Here is a 22,321-nt window from a genome sequence, read left to right on the forward strand (position 1 = left end):
TAACAATAAATTCTTATTTGACCTGTATGTTCGTTTCACAGGGTTCTGGTTTTTGTTGTTTGTTTTGTTTTCAGTCACACACTCCAAGCCTCCAACAGGTCCTCAGTGAAAAACTGTCACAATAATGATAATAACAATAATACCAATAATAATAATGATTTCTTATTCTACCAAAATTGTCATGGTGAAAACATTTTTTCTTATTTCACCAATACATTCATTTCACAGGGTTCTGTGTTTATTTATTTAGTTTCTGTTTTGTGTTGTTTTCAGTTTTCAGGAAAAAAAAAATCCAGCTGCCCGCTCCGTGCCTCCAACAGGTCCTGGGTGAAAAAAATGTCATAATAATGATATTAATAGTAATAATGATGATAGTAATAATAATGATATTAATAGTAATAATGATAATAATAATAATGATAATAATAAATTCTTATTTTACCAGTATGTTCATTTTACAGGGTTGTTTTTTGTTGTTTTTGTTTTGTTTTCAGTTTTCAGGAACACCTCAAGCCGCCTGCTCCACACCTCCAACAGGTCCTGGGTGAAAAAAATGTCATAATAATAATAATAATAATAATAATGATAATAATTATAATTTCTTATTTTACCAGTATGTTCATCTCACAGGATTCTGTTTTTTGTTGTTGTTTGTTTTGTTTTCAGCCGCCCGCTCCGCGCCTCCTCCAACAGGTCCTGGGTGAAAAATTGTCATGGTGAAAACGATTTTTCTTACTTCATAAATACATACAGGGTTCTGTATGACCACCACAGTCGCCGCACAGCAACTTGTAGGAAAACACTGCTGGTGCCGATCGGCTACCTGAGCATTAGAGTTAACAAACTTGCACTACTCTTCAGTAAATAACACCATACTTAGCCAGCACTTCCTGCCACATGTACCACAAACGCCATTCTCATGGCTGAACTAACTCGTGTGCAGTTTGGAGTGATTTTCAGCAGCTAGTTTGAACGATGGCCAGTTATTCAACCAGTTCAGATTGTAACCAACAGCTTCACTTTAGATCACTGATATACAGAACAGCAAACTGCAAGTCTAAATGAAAGTCAGTTGGCGGAAAATGATTTTGCTGCTGACAGTGAAATAGGAGAAGACGAGTTCATCCCGCATGACGGCGAAATGGCGAGGGACACTGACAGCTCTGCTACACAGCCAGTTTTCAGCTGTACTGTGCGCGCTCGCAGCTGTAAGCAGCGTGATCATAGCTGGCGGTGTAAGGGTTAATAACGGAATTTATAAAAAGCAAACACGTCCTTACAGTGAGGGAGTAGAGGTGCACCTTGTTGTAGAAGTGTTCACGGGGCCACACCCTGTCCTTCAGCTGCTGGGCTGTGGACTCTGAACACGTGAACATGTAGGACCGCAGTGACGTCAGCTGGCTTCTCAGCAGCTGAAACACACAGCACAGTTGGTGGTTTTGGGGACTTTGTTTTTTTCTCTCTATCATGTTGGCTTTCTCTGTATGTAGTATGTAAGTGTGTGTGTGTGTGTGTGTGTGTGTGTGTGTGTGTGTGTGTGTGTGTGTGTGTGTGTGAGTGTGTGTGTGTGTGTGTGTGTGTGTGTGTGAGACATCAGCTGGGTCCTCTACAGCTGAAACATACAGAACGGGTGGTTTTCGGGAACTTTTTTTTTTTTTCTATCATCTTGGCTTTCTCTCTATGTACATGTGTGTGTGTGTGTGTGTGTGTGTGTGTGTGTGTGTGTGTGTGCGTATGACTTTATGAGCATGTGCATGTGTGTGTCCGCTACACACCATGATGTTATTCATGAGGGGCACCGTGGAGTACAGATGATTGTGTGTGTGTGTGTGTGTGTGTGTGTGTGTGGGTGTGTGTGTGTGTGTGTGTGTGTGTGTGTGTGTGTGTGTGTATGCGAGCGCACACGTGTGTATATGTGTGTGTGTGCCTGCGTGTGTGTGTGTATATATCCCCCCCACATACCATGATGTTGTTCATGATGGGCACAGTGGAGTACAGATGACTGTGTGTGTGTGTGTGTGTGTGTGTGTGTGTGTGTATGTGTGTGTGTGCCTGCGTGTGTGTGTGTATATCCCCCCACATACCATGATGTTGTTCATGATGGGCACAGTGGAGTACAGATGACTGTGTGTGTGTGTGTGTGTGTGTGTGTGTGTGTGTGTGTGTGTGTGTGTGTGTGTGTGTGCGAGCGCACACGTGTGGGTATGTGTGTGTGTGCCTGCGTGTGTGTGTGTATATCCCCCCCACATACCATGATGTTGTTCATGATGGGCACAGTGGAGTACAGATGACTGTGTGTGTGTGTGTGTGTGTGTGTGTGTGTGTGTGTGTATGCGAGCGCACACTTGTGTATGTGTGTGTGTGTGTGTGCCTGCGTGTGTGTGTGTATGTCCCCCCACATACCATGATGTTGTTCATGATGGGCACAGTGGAGTACAGACAACTGGCCATCTCCTCCAGATCCAACACCGGCTGATCCTGCATGTTCTGCAGGTATGCGTAGTTCTCTGCACACACTGAACACACCAAACAACACATGTAGTTCTCTGCTCACACTGAACACACACATAATATGTGTAGTTCTCTGCACACACTCAACACACCAAACAACATGTGTAGTTCTCTGCACACACTGAACACACCAAACAACACGTGTAGTTCTCTGCACACACTGGACACACCAAACAACTCGTGTAGTTCTCTGACTCACACTGAACACACACACATGTAGTTCTCCGCACACACTGAACACACACAACACGTGTAGTTCTCTGCACACACTGAACACACACACAACACATGTAGTTCTCTGCACACACTGAACACACCAAACAACACGTGTAGTTCTCTGCACACACTGAACACACCAAACAACACGTGTAGTTCTCTGCTCACACTGAGCACACACATAATATGTGTAGTTCTCTGCACACACTGAACACACCAAACAACATGTGTAGTTCTCTGCTCACACTGAACACACACACAACACATGTAGTTCTCTGCACACATTGAACACACACACAACACATGTAGTTCTCCGCACACACTGAACACACACACATGTAGTTCTCTGCACACACTGAACACACCAAACAACATATGTAGTTCTCTGCACACACTGAACACACACACAAGAAATGCACTCCTCTGCACACACTGAACACACATACACTCACAACATGTGTAGTTCTCTGCACACACTGAACACACACGTAACAAATACAATTCTCTGCACACACTGAACACACACACACACACACCCACACACCACTGAACACGCACAACATATGAACAGGAAGAAAATAAACACCAATTCATTACCTATTAATTTTTTCCCCTCTACCCTCTGTAACAATCTTATTCTTGCTATGGTTTGATGAGAGAAAAATCAACAACAGTGTGCTACAAAGAAACCTGCAAGGTGCAGGATGTTTTGTACTGAGTTAGACGGGCGCAATAGCCGAGTGGTTAAAGCGTTGGACTGTCAATCTGAGGGTCCTGGGTTCGAATCACGGTGATGGCGCCTGGTGGGTAAAGGGTGGAGATTTTTACGATCTCTCAGGTCAACATATGTGCAGACCTGCTTAGTGCCTGAACCCCCTTCGTGTGTATATGCAAGCAGAAGATCAAATACGCACGTTAAAGATCCTGTAATCCATGTCAGCGTCCGGTGGGTTATGGAAACAAGAACATACCCAGCATGCACACCCCCGAAAACGGAGTATGGCTGCCTACATGGCGGGGTAAAAACGGTCATACACGTAAAAGCCCACTCGTGTGCATACGAGTGAACGCAGAAGAAGAAGAAGAAGTACTGAGTTAAACCTTTTTGTTAAAAAAATTTCAATTTATTTCTATTTTCTTTCTTTTTTTCTTTTTTTTTTTTGCCATACTTTACCACTGTGCTTGTAATCTTTATACATGAGCATACCACAGAATAGTCACTATAACCTGTATAAGTATATTGCAGACTTCAAACCATTTTTAATTCTTTAAATGTGATTTAAAAAACACAACAACTCATTTACAAAATAATAATAAGAATAATAATAAATAAATATGAATCAAACAACTTTTCAATTTCAATTTTTGTCACACATACACATGCAAAAAGAAAACTAGAAACAGTGCACAAAAGCAACATGCTTCTTTCAAACTACTTACTGCAAGCTTTGCTTCAATATTTGAAAGGACCAAAACCAAAATCTGATTCTTTTTCTTTTTATATCTGTTGTATTTTTTCTTTCTTGAAATTCCAGTTAAATATGATTTCCACAAAGAAACACATATTATAAGAAAGGAACAAGCTTCCTGTAAACTATCTATTGCAAGCATTATTTCTATATATAAAAGGCGCAAAACCCAAATCTGATTCTGGTTTATTATCTTACCTTTTCTTAAAAATTCCAGTCAAATATGATTTCCACTATTTGTATTTTGTATCTGTATTTCTTTAAAAAAAAAATCTTTTTCTCTGTGTGAAACTCGGGCTGCTCTGCCCAGGGAGAGCACGTCGCTACACTACAGCGCCACCCTTTTTTTTTTTTTTTCTTATTTGTTTTTCCTATCAAAGCGGATTTTTCTACAGAATTTTGCCAGGAACAACCCTTTTGTTGCCGTGGGTTCTTTTATGTGTGCTAAGTGCATGCTGCCCACGGGACCTCAGTTTATCGTCTCATCCGAATGACTAGCATCCAGACCACCAGTCAAGGTCTAGTGGAGGGGGAGAAAATATCAGCGGCTGAGCCGTGATTCAAACCAGTGTGCTCAGATTATCTCGCTTCCTAAGCGGACGCATTGCCTCTAGGCCATCACTCCACTCAGAAACACATTATACAAGAAAGCAACAAGCTTCCTCTAAACTATCTATTGCAGGGATCGTTTCAGTGTTTGAAAGGTGCAAAAAGCTAAGCTTGATTCTGGTTTGCTTACCTTTCTTTTTCTTAAAATTCCAGTTGAAAATGATCTCAGCAGGAATGTAGGCCGTCTCCAACACATGGCACTGGCTGCAATACGTACGGCCATCAAAGTAACAGATCCTGCCTTGACCATGAACTGCAAGACAAATCGTTCAGACATGTGACCCCATAGGCATCAAAGATGAGTGGATACTCATCATGAAGCATTGCAGTGATAAGAAACTCTAGGGAGAGTTGGACAGTACAAGGTCTTCAGACAAGAAGCCCCCGTCAGTCAGGCGTTTCGGCCTTTAACTCCTTACACCCTAAGGGGGCTGGGCCACATGACTTTACTACGTCTACCTCATGGTTGTCTGTCCTCCTGACTGCCTTACCTAAGGTTAAGACCTGTCCACTATAAAATGGAGGAAGATGGTTTCTAAATGTGTGGTGTGGTGCCCCCCCCCCCCCCCCCCTCCCACTCCCTCCCCCCCCCTGCTCCCCCTCACGTCCCCCCCCCCCTCCACCCCCAAGCGAGACTATGGGATAGATATCAAACCCCAGTCCTGGGTTCAAATTCCAGTAAAGGTGCCTGGTGGGTAAAGTGTGAATTTCCCAGATGTCTCAGATCAACAGACAGAAACAGACCTCTGCCAATGCCTGGAGCCCCCCACCCCCCACCCCCCCTGTTCTCCTTCTTTGTGTGTGTGTGTGTGTATTATACACATACAGAAAACCAACTGTAACGTGTGGGGGATATTCTATATGTCAGCATCTTGTGGGTTATGATGAACAAGAACACCCCCAGCAATGCATACCCCCGAAAATAAAGTACAGCTGGCTGCCAACATGGTAGGGGTAAAAATCAATGGTAATGCATGTAAAATCCCATTCGCTGACACAAGTGAATATGGGAGTTGCAGCCCACAAATGCAGAAGAAGAAGAAGAAGAAGAAATGTGGCCAGCTGTGCACAGTTCACCAGTCTCCACAATGACGTACCACACAAGTGGACAACCACCTCCCTTCCATGGACTTTGAACTCAGACAGAAAGTGAAAAGGGGGAGAGATACAGACAGACATGGAGAGAAAGAGAGAGGAAGAGAGTGGAAGAAAGAATAGAACGGACTAAGCAGAGGGAGGGGATGAAAGACACAGACGAAGTAATGGACAAACTTACGAACAAACAGAACAACACCATCACTAACGGAAGCCAACACCTGTGAAAATCAAACCCCTCCCCCCTCCCCATCCAATAAAACAAAACACCATCACATACAGAAGCCAAAATCTGTGACTATGAGAATCACCCCCCCCCCACACCACCCCCCCCCCCCCCCCACACACACACACCCAACCATCCCCCCAAGTGAACAAACCACCACTTTCAGAAGCTAACACCTATAAGAATCAAACCCCTCCCCAAAAACAGAAAAAAACACTATCATTTACAGAAGCCAACACCTGTGAGAATTAACAACGCCACCCCCCAACACAACACCACCATCACTTACAGAAGCACACACCTGTGACCGCCCCCGCCCCCAAAAAACAGAACAACACCATCACTTAAAGAAGCCAACACCTGTGGGAATCAACCTTATCCCCCCCCCCCACCCCCCCATCCCCCCTCCTCCCCCACCCCTCCTCTCCCCCCTGCCACCCCACCCCAACAGAACAACACCCTCACTTACAGAAGCCGACGCCTGAACTGCACTTGGGGTTGGCACACATGTTGCTCTGGGCGTTTTTCCCCAGGAATTTACACAGGGACTTCATCTGCTCCAACTTCACCGCCTGGAATCATAGACACCCACACGTGCTTTTAAAACCAATATCAATATTGTTTATACTTTACAAATTAATCATCATCAACATTGTCATTCATTCATGATCATCAGAATTTGTTGAGGAACTGCACCATTCATGTCTTATCGTAAGGAGTTAAGGGCCGAAACATTTGACTGAGGGGGGTGCGCTTCTTCTCTGAAGACCTTGTATTGTCCAGCTCTCCCTAGAGTTTCTTATCACTGTATTTCATCAATCATCATGAACACTGTCAATCACAGTCATTGGAATCTGTAGAGGGCTTTGCACAATTCATGTCTTATTGTATTGTATTGTATTGTGTATTGTATTGTATTGAATTGTATTGCATTGCATTGCATTGTAATGTATTGTATTCCTTGAGTGAAATTTGGGCTGCTCTCTTTTTGGTCTCACCCAAATTACTAACATCCAGACCACTGCTCGAAGTTTACTGGAGTGGAGGAAAATACTGACAGGTTTACAAGGGTGGAATTTGAGCCTGCTCGCTCAGATTCTCTCACTTCCATGGTACTACCGCGAGGCTACAGTATTACTTCTTGAACGCCATCTATGTATGCCATCCATAGTTGCCATGCGCCTGTGTAAAGGATCTGGCACAAAATATTGATTTTCAGCAAGCCAAAGGGAACTAACCCTGTCAACAGGTTCAGCCCAGGGTAACTGTTCCTGGTATCCCGCTTTATTTGATCAAATTCCTGTAATTCACAAACCCAGCCTCTGTTTTCCACTATGCTTCATGGACTACCATGCTAAATTCGTTTACTGGCAGTAACTTGACTGTGAGCAACGAGGCTTCATTCTGAAGTTGAATACATACTGAAAACAAGTTTTGTACTCTTTTATGTTTTTGTTTTTTTTGTTTTTGTTTTTTTTACCTGCAGTGTGTGTGTGACAGATATCCATCCCCACCACAACATTCACTAACAATACCAGGTAATCATATTGCCATATAAGATGGTATAAGGGGACAAAACCCCAAAAAATCTTTCAGATATATTTCTCAATTTTTGAATGAACAGTGAACAGTTTAGTGATTGCATATCGAAGAGAGTAAAATTTCTAGTTCTGTTGACAATGATTTGTATCAACTGTATTCCTCTTTTTTGTCACAACAGATTTCTCTGTGTGAAATTTGGGCCGCTCTCTCCAGGGAGAGCGTGTCGCTAAACTGACAGCACCACTCTTTTTTTTTTGTATTTTTTTATGCATGCAGTTTCTTTTGTTTTCCTATCAAAGCGGATTTTTCTACAGAATTTTGCCAGGGGAAACCCTTTTGCTGCTGTGGGTTCTTTTACATGCACTAAATGCATGCTGCACACGGGACTTCAGTTTATTGTCTCGTCAGAATGACTAGCATCCTGACTACCACTCAAGGTCTAGTGGAAGGGGGGGAAGTACTGGCGACTGCCGGTGCGATTCGATTCAGTGCGCTCAAATTCTTTCACTTCCTATGCGGATGCGTTACCTCTAGGCCAACACTCCACTGAACATCATACTGAACATCTTCCAGATTTGTCCAATAATGTTTCAAGCTCTAGTATTAAATAAACATCATCATTTTACTCCAGCTCCAACCATCCGTCCTGTCTGCAATTTGTTTAATTTGAATGTTACTTTTTATGCCTGTATATAATGGCATTTTCATGCTGTTTCATCCATAAAAAAAAAAGCCAGACTCTGTGAACTATAATTCAGAATAAACAAAAGATCTTGTAACATAACTAACGATTTGCAATAAAATTTGACTGATTAACAAACACACACAAAAAAAGGTAACTACTCTAATCAAAACTAAAACATGTTCACATAGCAAAAGTACATGAGGTAATGAATGTTTGACGAAAACAACAATAAAGGGAAGTAATGCTCCAATTACAAGGTACACAACTTTCAAGTCAATGCTGCTTATGCTCAGCAAATTCAGCCAACACACACAGGTAAACAAAAGCCTCACTGTTCTTCGGTTTCAATGTTTGTCTTAATTCATGATTACAAGTCATCTAAAAAACACACACACAAAATATCCAACGAAAACATAACCATGCACGAAAGACAATAATGATGTTCCAAAAATCTAAACTTTCTTTGTCACAATCACTTAAAAGCACTTTTTTTTTCTGTTTCATTTTGTAAATATCCATTAGTGTTTCCGATTAGAAAGACAATGACCAAACTACATCAGGACATACACAAATAAGTACACTGCGAATGCTGCAATGACTGACCCACTGATAAAACAAAGTTTAATGCATGATAATTTGTACACCTCATAATCAAAAGGTCAGAGCACTTTTGCAGTTCTGACACACCTCATGATATGAAACTGAAAGGTAACAAAATCTTGTTTCAAAGCCTAACTTGCAAACAAACAATGCCGTGCTCTCGGCTCTCTCCACAACCAGCATCACCAGTCTTTGCTTAAAAAGAAAAATACTATTGACTACTACTACTACCACTGCTGATGTACATTTGCATAGCACCCTTTCTCACTAAAAGCTCGGCACACTCGACATAAACCAATCATGACCATTCCCTTTCTCTCCTCTCTCTCTCTCCCCCCTAACACCCCCCCCCCCTCCCCCCCCACCACACACACCCTCCATACTTCATACATGCAAAGTGAGTTAGCAGGCATGTGATGGTGGTTGTAGAAGTAAAGAAACCACCAGTGCTTACAGATAAGTTGTTGTTTTTTTTATAAAAAAAATTACGTTTTCGTGAGCAGCAAAAGGCAGAGACAGACAGAATCAGATAGATGGATACGAAGAGGGAGGTTGTTCCCCGAGATATGAGGAGCAGCAGAGAGGAGAGGGCATTCACCACAGGTTCTTGTACTGGCATAAAGAATCTCTACAAAGAGAAGGTTGAATGTTGTTTAAAAGATAAGTTTTTGCAAGACTGCTATAGACATAATAGATAATGATACTATGTATATTAATTATAGGATGTTAAAGCCTAATTCTGGTCAAGATGCTTACTTTACTGTGCTACCAAAGAACTGTGTTATTCAGTTAGTTAAGTTGAGGACAACTGATAATGCTTTGCCTGTTAACAGTCAGTGCTTCAACAATTTACAAAGAAATGAAAGAATCTGTGATAAATGTTCCACTACCGACACTGCTAATGAGTTTCACTATTTGTTTGTGTGTCCTTTCTTTGAAAGTGACAGATAAAAAGTATCAACCTAGATATTACAGAAACCGCCTTAACTCCCAATAAATTCCACTTATTGTTTTTCCAGAAAAAACAAAAGAATACTGTTAAAACTAAAAGCATTTGTTTCTTCTATTTGTAGTTCCTTTCGGTAAAGCTACGTCTCTTGTTAATGGTTAAGGATAATTATCTATTAATGTATACTGTCTGTGCCTATTGGTCTTTTGTTTTTTCTCTTCGTTCTTTTGACATCACTCTTACTGTGTGTATGGTATATGTAAAATATGTATGTATGTAACGTTTCGATGCCCCTATGGGGCACAAGAACTAAACTTTTCGCCTTTGCCTTTACAATGCGCATGAAGCACAGTGAAAACAGACTAACTGCCATGTGTAAAATAATCATAAAAATATGTGCAGCTCTACACAACATGTACAAATTCGATCAGACCAAAAAAACACAAAAAAACTCGACTATGTGCATAAAGTTCAAGCGCATAGACTGTCGACTAAATGCCACATGTAAATGAAATTCATAAAACATCTATTCACTTGTACACAACATCTACAAAGTTTGATCAGATTATTCTGAATCAAAAAGAGTACGAAGTGGACAAGACACCAAACTTCAGACAACAGCAAATGTTTACCTAGCTGCACAGTGCCACACAGATGAACAGCAATAATATGTTGTTATCATACGTATACATCCAACACGAATGCATGCACGTATGTTACACTTTCCCCATGTCACATGCTTCCAGTATGTGCTCCACATCTAAGAAGGTAAAGTTAAACATAAGCAAGATTAAGAGCATTGCTCCTTTCTCACCAGTGCTGTGAAGCACACTCGTGCAATCACTGTGAATAAATAAAATAAAAAAGTTACAGAGAACGTATCACTATTCACTCTAAAAGCAGAAGCAGCTAGGAAAAAAAAAGAAAAAAGAAAAGATTGTATTCATTTTTTGTTTTCAATTGCAATGTGTGTATGATAGTCAGTCAATATGTGTATGATAGTCAGTAGTGTTTGACTATGACCATCAGAACAGCAGTGCGTATCAAAAATGGCTTCTGACCCAGTTTTGTCTCAGTCACAAGTCAGACAACAGAATTAGACGAACGGACCCTGTCGTGGCAATAAAACAATCTGAAGTTAATCTGTTTCAAAGTCTGTGTGCTTTCCTGGACTCATTAACAAGTGTCATCAGTGTGTGGAAAATTTCCAACAAAAAATATGGATCCTTTCATCATCTCCCTGTATGATAGTATAAGACAGGAGGAAGTCTTATATTTTGTCCGCAACTATCTTGTTATATTACTGATCAGTCTGGAAGTTTACAGTTTAAAAAAATTCTAACATTTATTTTTCGGCGATTTTATTTCTTACTCATGCAAAAGGGTCGTCTGTGGGGAAAGTCAGGGGAGCAAAGCGGCAGTACTAAGTGAGTTAATTTCAACTCTACCATCATCTCAGTTGAAAGACTAGCATTCAGATCACTACTTAAGTATCCAGATAATGGAAGGAGGTAACAGGAGCTGGGGAACTCTTTTTTCTATTTTTTAAATATTTAACCTTTCTCCAATCCTTCACAGAAAAACTTCATGATGCCAAAGATAGAAGAATAAGGAAATCATGCACACATGTGCTCACCCACACACCCACACTCACGCACACACATGCACCCAAACACACACACACACACACAAGGTTACAAAATACGCTATCAGATGACAACAAAGTGCTTCAGATTAGAGAGCGCATCCGTCAAATTCTAAAGCATCTCCGATTTCAACAGCACAGAAGATGCACCACATTATATGGTGCTCATCAAAATGATCAACAGGAAATTGAGCATTGGTAAGACCGATCACTCTTGCTCCTGAGACCATGAGGAGCTCATGTCTTCTTCTTCTGCGTTCACTCGTATGTACACGAGTGGGCTTTTACGTGTATGACCGTTTTTACCCCGCCATGTAGGCAGCCATACTCCGTTTTCGGGGGTGTGCATGCTGGGTATGTTCTTGTTTCCATAACCCACCGAACGCTGACATGGATTACAGGATCTTTAACATGCATATTTGATCTTCTGCTTGCATATACACATGAAGGGGGTTCAGGCACCAGCAGGTCTGCACATATGTTGACCTGGGAGATCGTAAAAATCTCCACCCTTTACCCACCAGGCGCCGTCACCGTGATTCGAACCCGGGACCCTCAGATTGACAGTCCAACGCTTTAACCACTCGGCTATTGCGCCCGTCAAACTCATGTCAAAACCCCCAATGTCATCACCACAACTCTCTATTCATGTTGCGCCATCTGCTTTCTTGCCTGCTCTGTCCTATCCATGTTCCCCAGGGCCCTGTTTGTGAGCTGACTGATTCAGATTAACTCCTTGAACCCTGAACCTCAGCACTTCTAGGGCATCAAAAATGCATTTCATTAAAATGGTTTCCACGTTCCTACATAAGCATAAACTGCAAAAAAATAGGAAGCAAACTTCTATAGTATTTCCGGCTGTGTCCACACATGTCAATTTTGAGGGGGAAAAGAACAAATCGTCAATTTCAGAATATTTTCGGCTTCAGTATTCATGACAGGGAAGCCTGCTGAGGTAGTACACTCCCCAGGGTTGAATGGGTTAACGGGGAGGTTTCTTTCATTTTCATCGCCGTGTGAACATCATACTTATGGGTATTGAGGTCAACCTAGATACTATTCTGATTTACACCAGCATTTTAACAGATTTTAACCATATATTACATGCACATTTCATAAGGTGCGTGGGTCAGAGTTGTGGGGGGAAAAAGGTATCGCCTGATAGTTTGCAAAATGTGGAACACTAAACCTGAACTGGTATTGGTTTTGGACCATGTTTAATTAACTCCAATAGTTTCAGTTGTCTACACGTGTGTGTGTGTGTGTGTGTGTGTGTGTGTGTGTGTGCAGGTGATTTGCTAATTCCGTCTTTGTATATGGATTTTCTACTTGTTTCAGTGGGTGATTCCCTTACTCTGTCTGCATATTAATGGACTTGTCTGAACGCTGTGATGCCTCCTTGAGTAACTGAACTGAACTGATCTTCACTCCACTCCACCAGCTCACACCATTCATTCTAGAACCACACAGCATCAACGACCAGCTCCACAAAAAAAAAAACAAAAACAAAACAAAAACAAAAGCCAGCCTGTAAGGGGCAAACAAATGATTCAAACTCATAACCTACCCCTCAAGACATAAGACTACAACAGATGCAAAACAAAACATCCAATTTGTTTGTTGTTTTTTTGTAACATGTAAAACTTGAAACAAATGAAGCACCACAAAAATAAGCCTTCAGAACAAGAGGGGAAAAAAACACCCCCCCAAAAAACCCCCAGACCAAAACAAAAACAAATGAACAAAAAAAATGCCAAAGTGTCAAGTCATTAGCTCACAAAAAAAAAAAAAAAAAAAAAAAAAAAGCAAAAAAAGCTGTGCATCATCAGTGTTTGAAACAAGCCAACAGAAGAAAGCAGAGAGAAAAGAATCATTGTTGGCATTCCTGGTCTGACAAAAGTGGAACAACAAGGGAACAACTGCAAGCCACGACAGAGTCCGTCACACCTTTTAAGCAGAACACAGCGACGGTCAAGTTACCACCAGCAAAACGACAGGAAATCAACAGGAAGGGAAAAAGCCCAAGGCACAAAGTCAGTTCATGCAGGAAAAATTAAAAACAAAGCAAAGCTTTTGAGACACTGTACTGATCTCCCGTGCAATGATTAGTTTTGGTTTATTCAAATTAGTGTGATATCGGATATAGTTGTTTTTTTTTTAAAGTATTGTGATAGGGTTTTTAAGAATTGTGACATGATATTGCATTATGTATGCTTTTTCATGTCATGTGTATGGTGAAAGTGATTGTGCGTGTGTGTGTGTGTGTGTGTGTGTGTGTGTGTGTGTGTCTCTCTGTGTGTGTGTGTGTGTGTGTGTGCATAAATTTGTGCTTGAGTTTTTGGTTGGCTGACTGTAATTTGTGTAAAGGGTTGTGCATGAAAGTTTTTTCACTCTTGTGTTCAAACATCAGTTTCAACATCGTACAGCATAAGCTAATTAAGCATGTTTTATATGGAAAGGCGCTTAATAAATTAAATCATCATTATTATGTTATACGTATAAATAAAAAAGATCAATAAACATTCCTCATATCGTTTTTCACATGAAAAGTAAAGTAAGCTGAACAATGGATCAACTTGAATATCAGTGAGTTTCTTTGTTGTTGTCTTATTGTTGCTGTTGCTTGTTTGTTTTAGTTATTAATGAAGAATAGTAATGTCCCTGTCTGTGTAATCTTGGTACGTTTTAAACAATTCTTTTTTTTAATCAATGAAATCACAAGATTTTGGGGAGCAGGGGGTGTTTTTTCCTGACTCATTAATTTTGAAAATGACCCATGGAATGAAATTTTTATCTCTTGATTCGCTTTAACAGTTTTCATTCAACAGATAAAATCGCGAACAGAAGCAGACAACCAGCTAACGAAAACAGGTTATATATATATATATTCAAATGAATTAGTCTTTTTGTCCACTACTCCGTCGCAAGGGAAAACAGTACAGGAAAAAAAACAACTCATCCCCGTTCCCAAATTAGCAGCAACAGAAAGGCCACAACAGAAACACAACAAAACAATCAACATTTCTCTCTCTCTCTCTCTCTCTCTCTTTTTTCCCGTTACATCAGAAGCCTCCTCAGGCGTAGGAATGATCTCATAGTCTGCGAAATCGATGTCATCGTCTGGCTGCAAAAAGAGAAAGCAGGTGCCCTCAAAATATTTACAGTGGATAGGACACGGTCAGTTTGAGTAATACACAGTCAAGATCAGCAAAAAGGCTAGAAAAGCAAGCAAATGCTGAAATAACTTTCCAAACAAACCAAGAAATGGAAAAACCAAACAAAAAAAAAAACAACCAAAAAAAAAAAAAAAAAAAAACACATGGAAACTTCTCCTCTTCATAGTCTGTTGCAGAATTTCTCACCTGATTTGCCTCTTTTTTTTTTTCTTTTTTTTTTTTACTCTTTGACTGCCATGCCCACAGAATTTATATTCATAGTGATGTTACAGATGGAAAGAAGGGAAACAACTCTGAAAGGCTGACAATTCACACATTTGATCTGGAGTGGAAAACATCCAGCCAACTTTTTCGGTTTTTTTGTTTGTTTGTTTGTTTTTTTTGGTTCTGGACACTGATTTATGGATACTGATTTCTGACTTGTGACACCACTTGTGACACCACTTTCCGCTGTGTTTTTACTCTGGCAGTCAAGGGGTTAATCACCAGCTCAAAGTATTTGTATTTGTATTTCTTTTTATCACAACAGATTTCTCTGTGTGAAATTCGGGCTGCTCTCCCCAGGGAGAGCGCGTCGCTACACTACAGTGCCACCCATTTTTTTGTATTTTTTCCTGCATGCAGTTTTATTGGTTTTTTCCTATGGAAGTGGATTTTTCTACAGAATTTTGCCAGGAACAACCCTTTTGTTGCCGTGGGTTCTTTTACCTGTGCTAAGTGCATGCTGCACACGGCACCTCGGTTTATCATCTCATCTGAATGACTAGCGTCCAGACCACCACTCAAGGTCTAGTGAAGGAGGAGAAAATATTGGCGGCTGAGCCGTGATTCGAGCCAGCACGCTCAGATTCTCTCACTTCCTAGGCAGACGCGTTACCTCTAGGCCATCACTCCACTAAGTAAGCAGTGAAAGTGAAAAAAAAAACCCAACAACAAAACTCTGAAAGAAAACCAACTCACAGGCTATAGTAGGAAAGGCAGGGGTGGCTGTGGGATGGGTTAGCTGGGGGCAGGGGGTTGGGGGATCGAATCAAAATAAAACAATGGGGACTGAGTCAAAATAAAACAAACTCCCAACGATGCAAAGCTGTTCTATCCAGGTCCTCCTAAAGACCGGACAAGGAAGCCGCAGTGTCTGACAACTTCAGAAAGCAAGCAATGGTCATTTTTGTCCTTGGGCAGATGGGCGCAATAGCCGAGTGGTTCTTCTTCTTCTGCGTTCACTCGTATGCACACGAGTGGGATTTTACGTGTATGACCGTTTTTACCCCTCCATGTAGGCAGCCATACTCCGTTTTCAGGGGTGTGCATGCTGGGTATGTTCTTGTTTCCATAACCCACCGAACGCTGACATGGATTACAGGTTCTTTAACGTGCACATTTGATCTTCTGCTTGCATATACACACGAAGGGGGTTCAGGCACTAGCAGGTCTGCACATATGTTGACCTGGGAGATCATAAAAATCTCCACCCTTTACCCACCAGGCGCCGTCACCGTGATTCGAACCCGGGACCATCAGATTGACAGTCCAACGCTTTAACCACTCGGCTATTGCGCCCGTCGCCGAGTGGTTCAAGCGTTGGACTTTCAATCTGAGGGTCCCGGGTTCAAATCTCGGTCATGGTGCCTGGTGGGTAAATGGTGGAGATTTTTCCAACCTCCCAGGTCAACATATATGCAGACCTGCTAGTGCCTGAACCCCCTTCATTTGAATACGCAAGCAGAAGATCAAATACGCACATAAAAGATGCTGTAATCCATGTCAGTGTTCGGTGGGTTAAGGAAACAAGAACATACCCAGCATGCACACCCCCCAAAAACGGAGTATGGCTGCCTACATGGCAGGGTAGAAATGGTCATACATGTAAAAGCCCACTCGTGTACATACAAGTGAACGTGGGAGTTGCGGCCCACAGACGAAGAAGAAGAAGAAGAATACATGCATCGCTGGGACCACTGCTCAAACTTCCTGACCAACAATGTAGCTGGCTGTATCTCTAAAACCTGGCTGAAAGAAAAGAGGGACGGGGTGGGAGGGAGGGAGTGAGGGCAGTGCAGCCCATATATGGAGAAGAAGAAGAAAGCAGCTGGCGAGATTTACAGCAAACATACTTTACATGAATATTTAATGTTTCCATTTCCTTTGTAGTTAACACAGTCATACTGGGAGGTTTTGGAGATAAAAAATAGTTTTCTTCTGTAAAAAGAAATATATACTGGTGGTGCTGCATTGGGGCAATACACTCTTGTTTGGGAGAGCAGCCTGAATTTGACCCAGAGAAATTAGTTGCGACAAAAAGTAATATACAATACAACAGAATACTGTTTTTTTCTTTTTCTTGTTTTCAGAGGTAACTTCTTTGTATGGTAAGTATGCTTCACTAACTAAGCCATCATCGTCTCTCTCTTTCTCTTTCACTTTCATACGCTGTGAGTGTCAAACTCGAAGCACAAACATGTCACTGTTCATAAACACACATATAGACGAACACACACCTGCACACACACACACACACACACACACACACACACTGCACTACAAAATTACACATATCACTCACTGCATATTATACAACTACAAGGATCCATATGTGTACGAACACACACACACACACACACACTTTTTTAAAAACACACGTATGCAAACTCCATTCTCCCATGCCCCCCCCCCCCCCCTCCCCGTTCCAAAGAACCAACCATGCTGCATGAAAAAAAAAAAAAAAAAAAAAAAAAAAATCTTCCAATGCAACCAACAAGACAAAAGCAAGTCAACAGCAGAACGGAGACAGACCCCTGTACACCAACATTCCCACATACCTGCTGCCACAAGTCAGGCCACACCTCCACAGGTGGGAAAGCAACAGACACAAAAACAGTGCACACACTTTATAACATCAGTTATCACGGTCATCTTTCTCTGCCAGCCTGACAAAAAAGCAAAACAAAACAAAAAAAATAATAATAACCCCCCCCCCCCCCCCCCCCCCTGTTAACTCTGTTAGAGTGAAAACACACACACACACACACACACACACTGCCACACACACACACACACACAAAACAAAAAAAAACCCTGTTGACTCTGTCCTAAGCACTCAAACAATAGCAAGAACAACTAGGATTTCCTCTTGTTCACCTCACAGGTTTGCGCTCTCTCTCTCTCTCTCTCTCTCTGTTTTTCTCTCTCACTCACACACACACACACACACACACACACAGGCTAGTCAATTTTGTACCGTCAAATCTGGTGTGTATAATCATGTCACAAAGAAACATGACTGCATGATGTCATCTGACATGAAACATGTTGTCCACAGGAGTTCATGGTGATACAATTATTTTCTTCACACATGTTATCTTGTTTAGAAATTTTCAAAACTGTAATTGTGATGCCTGTCAAAATACAGACAATCATCATGTTTAGAAAATTTCAAAACAGTAATTGTGATGCCTGTCAAAATACAGACAATTATCATGTTTAGAAAATTTCAAAACAGTAATTGTGATGCCTGTCAAAATACAGACTATTATCATGTTTAGAAAATTTCAAAACAGTAATTGTGATGCCTGTCAAAATACAGACAATCATCATGTTTAGAAAATTTCAAAACTGTAATTGTGATGCCTGTCAAAATGCAGACAATTATCATGTTTAGAAAATTTCAAAACTGTAATTGTGATGCCTGTCAAAATACAATCATCATGTTTAGAAAATTTCAAAACAGTAATTGTGATGCCTGTCAAAATACAGACAATCATCATGTTTAGAAAATTTCAAAACAGTAATTGTGATGCCTGTCAAAATACAGACAATTATCATGTTTAGAAAATTTCAAAACAGTAATTGTGATGCCTGTCAAAATAGACAATTATCATGTTTAGAAAATTTCAAAACAGTAATTGATTGCCTGTCAAAATACAGACGATTATCATGTTTAGAAAATTTCAAAACGGTAATTGTGATGCCTGTCAAAACTAAAAAAAAACAACAACATCCAGTGGACCTTAGGTGGCTGAAAAAAATCAAAGAGAGAAGAGAGCTTCTGAACATGAAAGCTGAAGGGATCCCATTATCATTTTTTCGTCACTGGAAGGTTACAACCATTACTTTTTGCCTTGAATGGCTGGTAAGCTTTGTGCTTTTGATCATATCACTTCAAACTTGAACAAGTTGAACTTTTTTGATGGTGTCAGAGAATGCCAAAAGCAAGCGCTCAATCGGTAAAAGCTTCACACACACTCTAATTTATAAACCTGTGTACATCTTGTGCAAGAAATGAGGACAATTCTTCCAGTACCTTGAACAGTATGAATCTGCCCCCCGCCCCCCTCTCCCTTTTTGTTTTGCTGCCCCATCATCTGCACCATTTCAGTGGTATTACTCCCACGCCATTCATTCTGAATCCCCCTATACACACACACAGCTACAACTAGGATGAATCTGCCTTTAACTCTTTCACCAAGTTAGTCATTGTTTTGTTGGCAGGAAACTGGTAGCAGCTTTCGAGCTTTGTTACAATGTGAAAAATGGTCTTGTCAAAATGGTCGCTTGATGTCAACAAAAGTCGACTATGGCAGGACACTGTCTAGTCAACTAAAGTCGCTAATTGCGGTGCATTGTCTAGTCAACTAAAGTTGCCTATAGCGGTGCAATGTCTAGTCAACTAAAGTCAAGTCACCTATAGCAGTGCACTGTCTAGTCAATTAACGTTGCCTATGGCAGTGCACTGTCTAGTCAATTAAAGTCGCCTATGGCAGTGCACTGTCTAGTCAATTAACGTTGCCTATGGCGGTGCACTGTCTAGTCAATTAAAGTCGCCTATGGCAGTGCACTGTCTAGTCAATTAAAGTCGCCTATGGCAGTGCACTGTCTAGTCAACTAAAGTCCGATTTAACAGTCGCCTATGGCAGTGAAAGAGTTAACTAAAGCAAGGGGTCTGTATATCAGCCTGGACTGAACCTCACAGGTAAATTCCAACTCATCAGAACTGACCAACCAACAGAGAGAAGGTGAATTTCATTCAAAGTGGGGTGCTTGATTTTGACTCACCAAAAAATTAACCCTGTGGTCATTCGAGGCTAGCCTCAAATTGCCCCAGCGTAAAACCAAGAATGAGGTTTGTGTGAAACTGTTACACCTGTACCATCGTCAAGTGCACTTATTTCCACTATCAGTAATAAAACTCTGCAGGAAAATAGCATAGCTACAGTGTTTTCTGACCCTGACAGAACCTGTCCCGATGCCACTAAAATAAGGCGATGACGATGATGCCAGATGATCATATGTGTACTTACATACTAACATAGCACCTATCCTCCGTTAGAGACCTAGCTCTATTCATTTTACAGAGTCATCTGCACAACAGGCTGCCTTCCTGGTATGCTTGGTTTGTTTCATTAGAATAGTCAGAATTAGTCAAAGTAAATAAGTCAATGTAGGTTCACAGTCACAAGCTGACTGTCTGAAAGTGGTGATCAAGGTGATGCTTTTTTGCTTGCTTGTTTGTTTTATTGGTGCTCTTAAATTCTATCTGTTCAAAAACATAGAAAAAGGAAAAAAAAAAAAAAAAAAAAAAGCAACAGGCTGAAAACACTGAAATTAGAGATGGATATGCATCGTTGAAACAGAACAATGATAAAATAAGATCTAATCAGTTCATGGGTGTTCAGCATTACACAATAGAAAAAAAAAACCTTTCCTTTTCCAACAAACATACAGGAGCACAGAAACGTGTACCCTTTGACCTATCCGATGTTTGTGATCAGATTATAATAAAATGACTGATGAATACAGAAATGAGAATCAAACCTAATTTGCTAGTCAGATGTCATAATCCTATTCCTAATCAATGACAGTCACTGCAAAAACTAAGAATATCCTATCATGACTTCAGAATTGAGAAGGATAGATATTCAAACATCCCCAAAGAAAAAAAGTCTGCGCCTATTGTGTCCAAAAAATAAAAGATAAATATCATTTCTTTGAAAACGTTCTGTAAAATACACAAAGAAACCAGGTAAGATTCCGTGAAGAAAAATCAACAAAAATACATTCTGAGTACAATGAAACCACGCCAGCTTATACTGGAAGACATGTTCAGAAAATTTATCTGAAACTGTTGACAGAAACATTGTTGCCTGGAAGGAGAGTTCACAGTGAATAGCAGACGATTTTGTTCTTCTGACAAAGAAATACATAAATCGCCAAAACATGTAAATTGTTCACCGTTATTAGATATCCCACAAGGTTTTGTGCCCAAACAGTTGTTGCAGTAATATCAACATAATGCCTGTAATGTATTATTGTTTACAGAATATATATATATTCATTTTAACACATTCGCTGCGTTCCCTTCGCTGATAACTATAACCTGTTCTGAATACATGCACTGTTGCTGAGGATACAAAACCCACTCACCATGTTGTCTGCTGGAAATGTCTCCACATGTCTGTCACAGTGGGAATCGGCGTTGTCCTCTGGCAGGTTTTCCAGGATTTTCTGCACAGTGGCGATTCCGTTGTCGTGTCCCTGCTGTGCGTGATATCGGTTCAACATGGTCTCATAGCTCTGATCTGAAAAGACGGGAGGGTGAGGAATTAGTTTTGTTTTATAAATGCATCTGTACTGTACTTCTAAATGTTGGCCTGATACTTAGTGACTAAAATCTATAAAAAAAAAAAAGACCAGTTTTTCATTTGTTTATCAGCACCTGTACGTCCAAATGCTTGAGATTAGTGACTCCAAAAAGAACTTTTTAATTTGTTTACAAGCATCAGTACATCAGACTGAGTGACTCTAAAAAGATCTATTTTTCATTTGCTTATCAGCATCTGTACTTCCAAATTCTTGAGATTTGGTGACCCTAAAAAAATCTGTTTTTCATTTGTTTATCAGCATCAGTACTTCCAAATGCTTGAGACTTGGTGACTCTAAAAAGATATGTTTTTCATTTGTTTATAACTTAAGCATCGGTAATTCCAAATGCTTGAAATTTGGTGACTCTAAAATTATTAAAAGATCTGTTTTCCATTTGTTTATCAGCATTCGTTCTTCAAAATGATTAAGATTTGGCGACTTTTAAAAGATCTTTTTCATTTGTTTATCAGCATTCGTACTTCAAAATGCTTAAGACTAGGTGACTCTAAAAAGATCTGTTTTTCATTTGTTATCAGCATCTGTGCATCCAAATTCTTGAGACTTGTTGACTCTAGAAAGATGTTTTCCATTTGTTTTATGCACTGGTACTGCCAAATGTTTGAAACATACTACATTACTTGGCATTAATACTGTCTTCTTTTTTTCTTTCTTCCAAATTCATGCTTTATTTTCATGACTGTTCATTCGGTCTGAATGCTTGAGAATTGGCAGCCTAAAAAGATCCATTTTCCGAAGTCCCACCACAAAGCTATCATTGTTTCAATGAACATCATCTGTTCTAAATGCTTGAGTCTGGCTAACTCCAGTCTAAAAGATCTAGTTTCCAAACTGGAACTAAAATTCTGGTATTCTCTCTGAGAAAGGTTGAGCAATCAGTTCTTCAAAATGTCAGAAGGACCTATTCTCAAAGTTAAAAATATGTCTAACGTCAGTCAAGG

The 22,321-nt window shown here is 40.5% G+C and overlaps 1 protein-coding gene across 3 annotated transcripts in view; it reads right to left on the reverse strand.

The window, feature by feature from the left end:
- The window catches only part of LOC143301928 (uncharacterized), a 50,361-nt gene that overhangs the window by 2,861 nt on the left and 25,179 nt on the right, over nt 1-22,321 (reverse strand). The window contains exons 12-18 of one of the 3 annotated variants that reach the window (XM_076616377.1): nt 21,144-21,298; nt 17,543-17,566; nt 14,609-14,671; nt 6,596-6,698; nt 4,936-5,058; nt 2,404-2,516; nt 1,281-1,412 (exon numbers count right to left, since the gene is read on the reverse strand). In XM_076616377.1, coding sequence (XP_076472492.1) covers nt 1,281-1,412; nt 2,404-2,516; nt 4,936-5,058; nt 6,596-6,698; nt 14,609-14,671; nt 17,543-17,566; nt 21,144-21,298 — 713 coding nt within the window. The remainder of the gene's footprint in view (nt 1-1,280; nt 1,413-2,403; nt 2,517-4,935; nt 5,059-6,595; nt 6,699-14,608; nt 14,672-17,542; nt 17,567-21,143; nt 21,299-22,321) is intronic. The other 2 variants (XM_076616378.1, XM_076616379.1) reach the window with 2 other exon arrangements.

Source organism: Babylonia areolata, chromosome 28 (assembly GCF_041734735.1).
Source record: "Babylonia areolata isolate BAREFJ2019XMU chromosome 28, ASM4173473v1, whole genome shotgun sequence".
Lineage (NCBI taxonomy): Eukaryota > Metazoa > Mollusca > Gastropoda > Neogastropoda > Buccinidae > Babylonia > Babylonia areolata.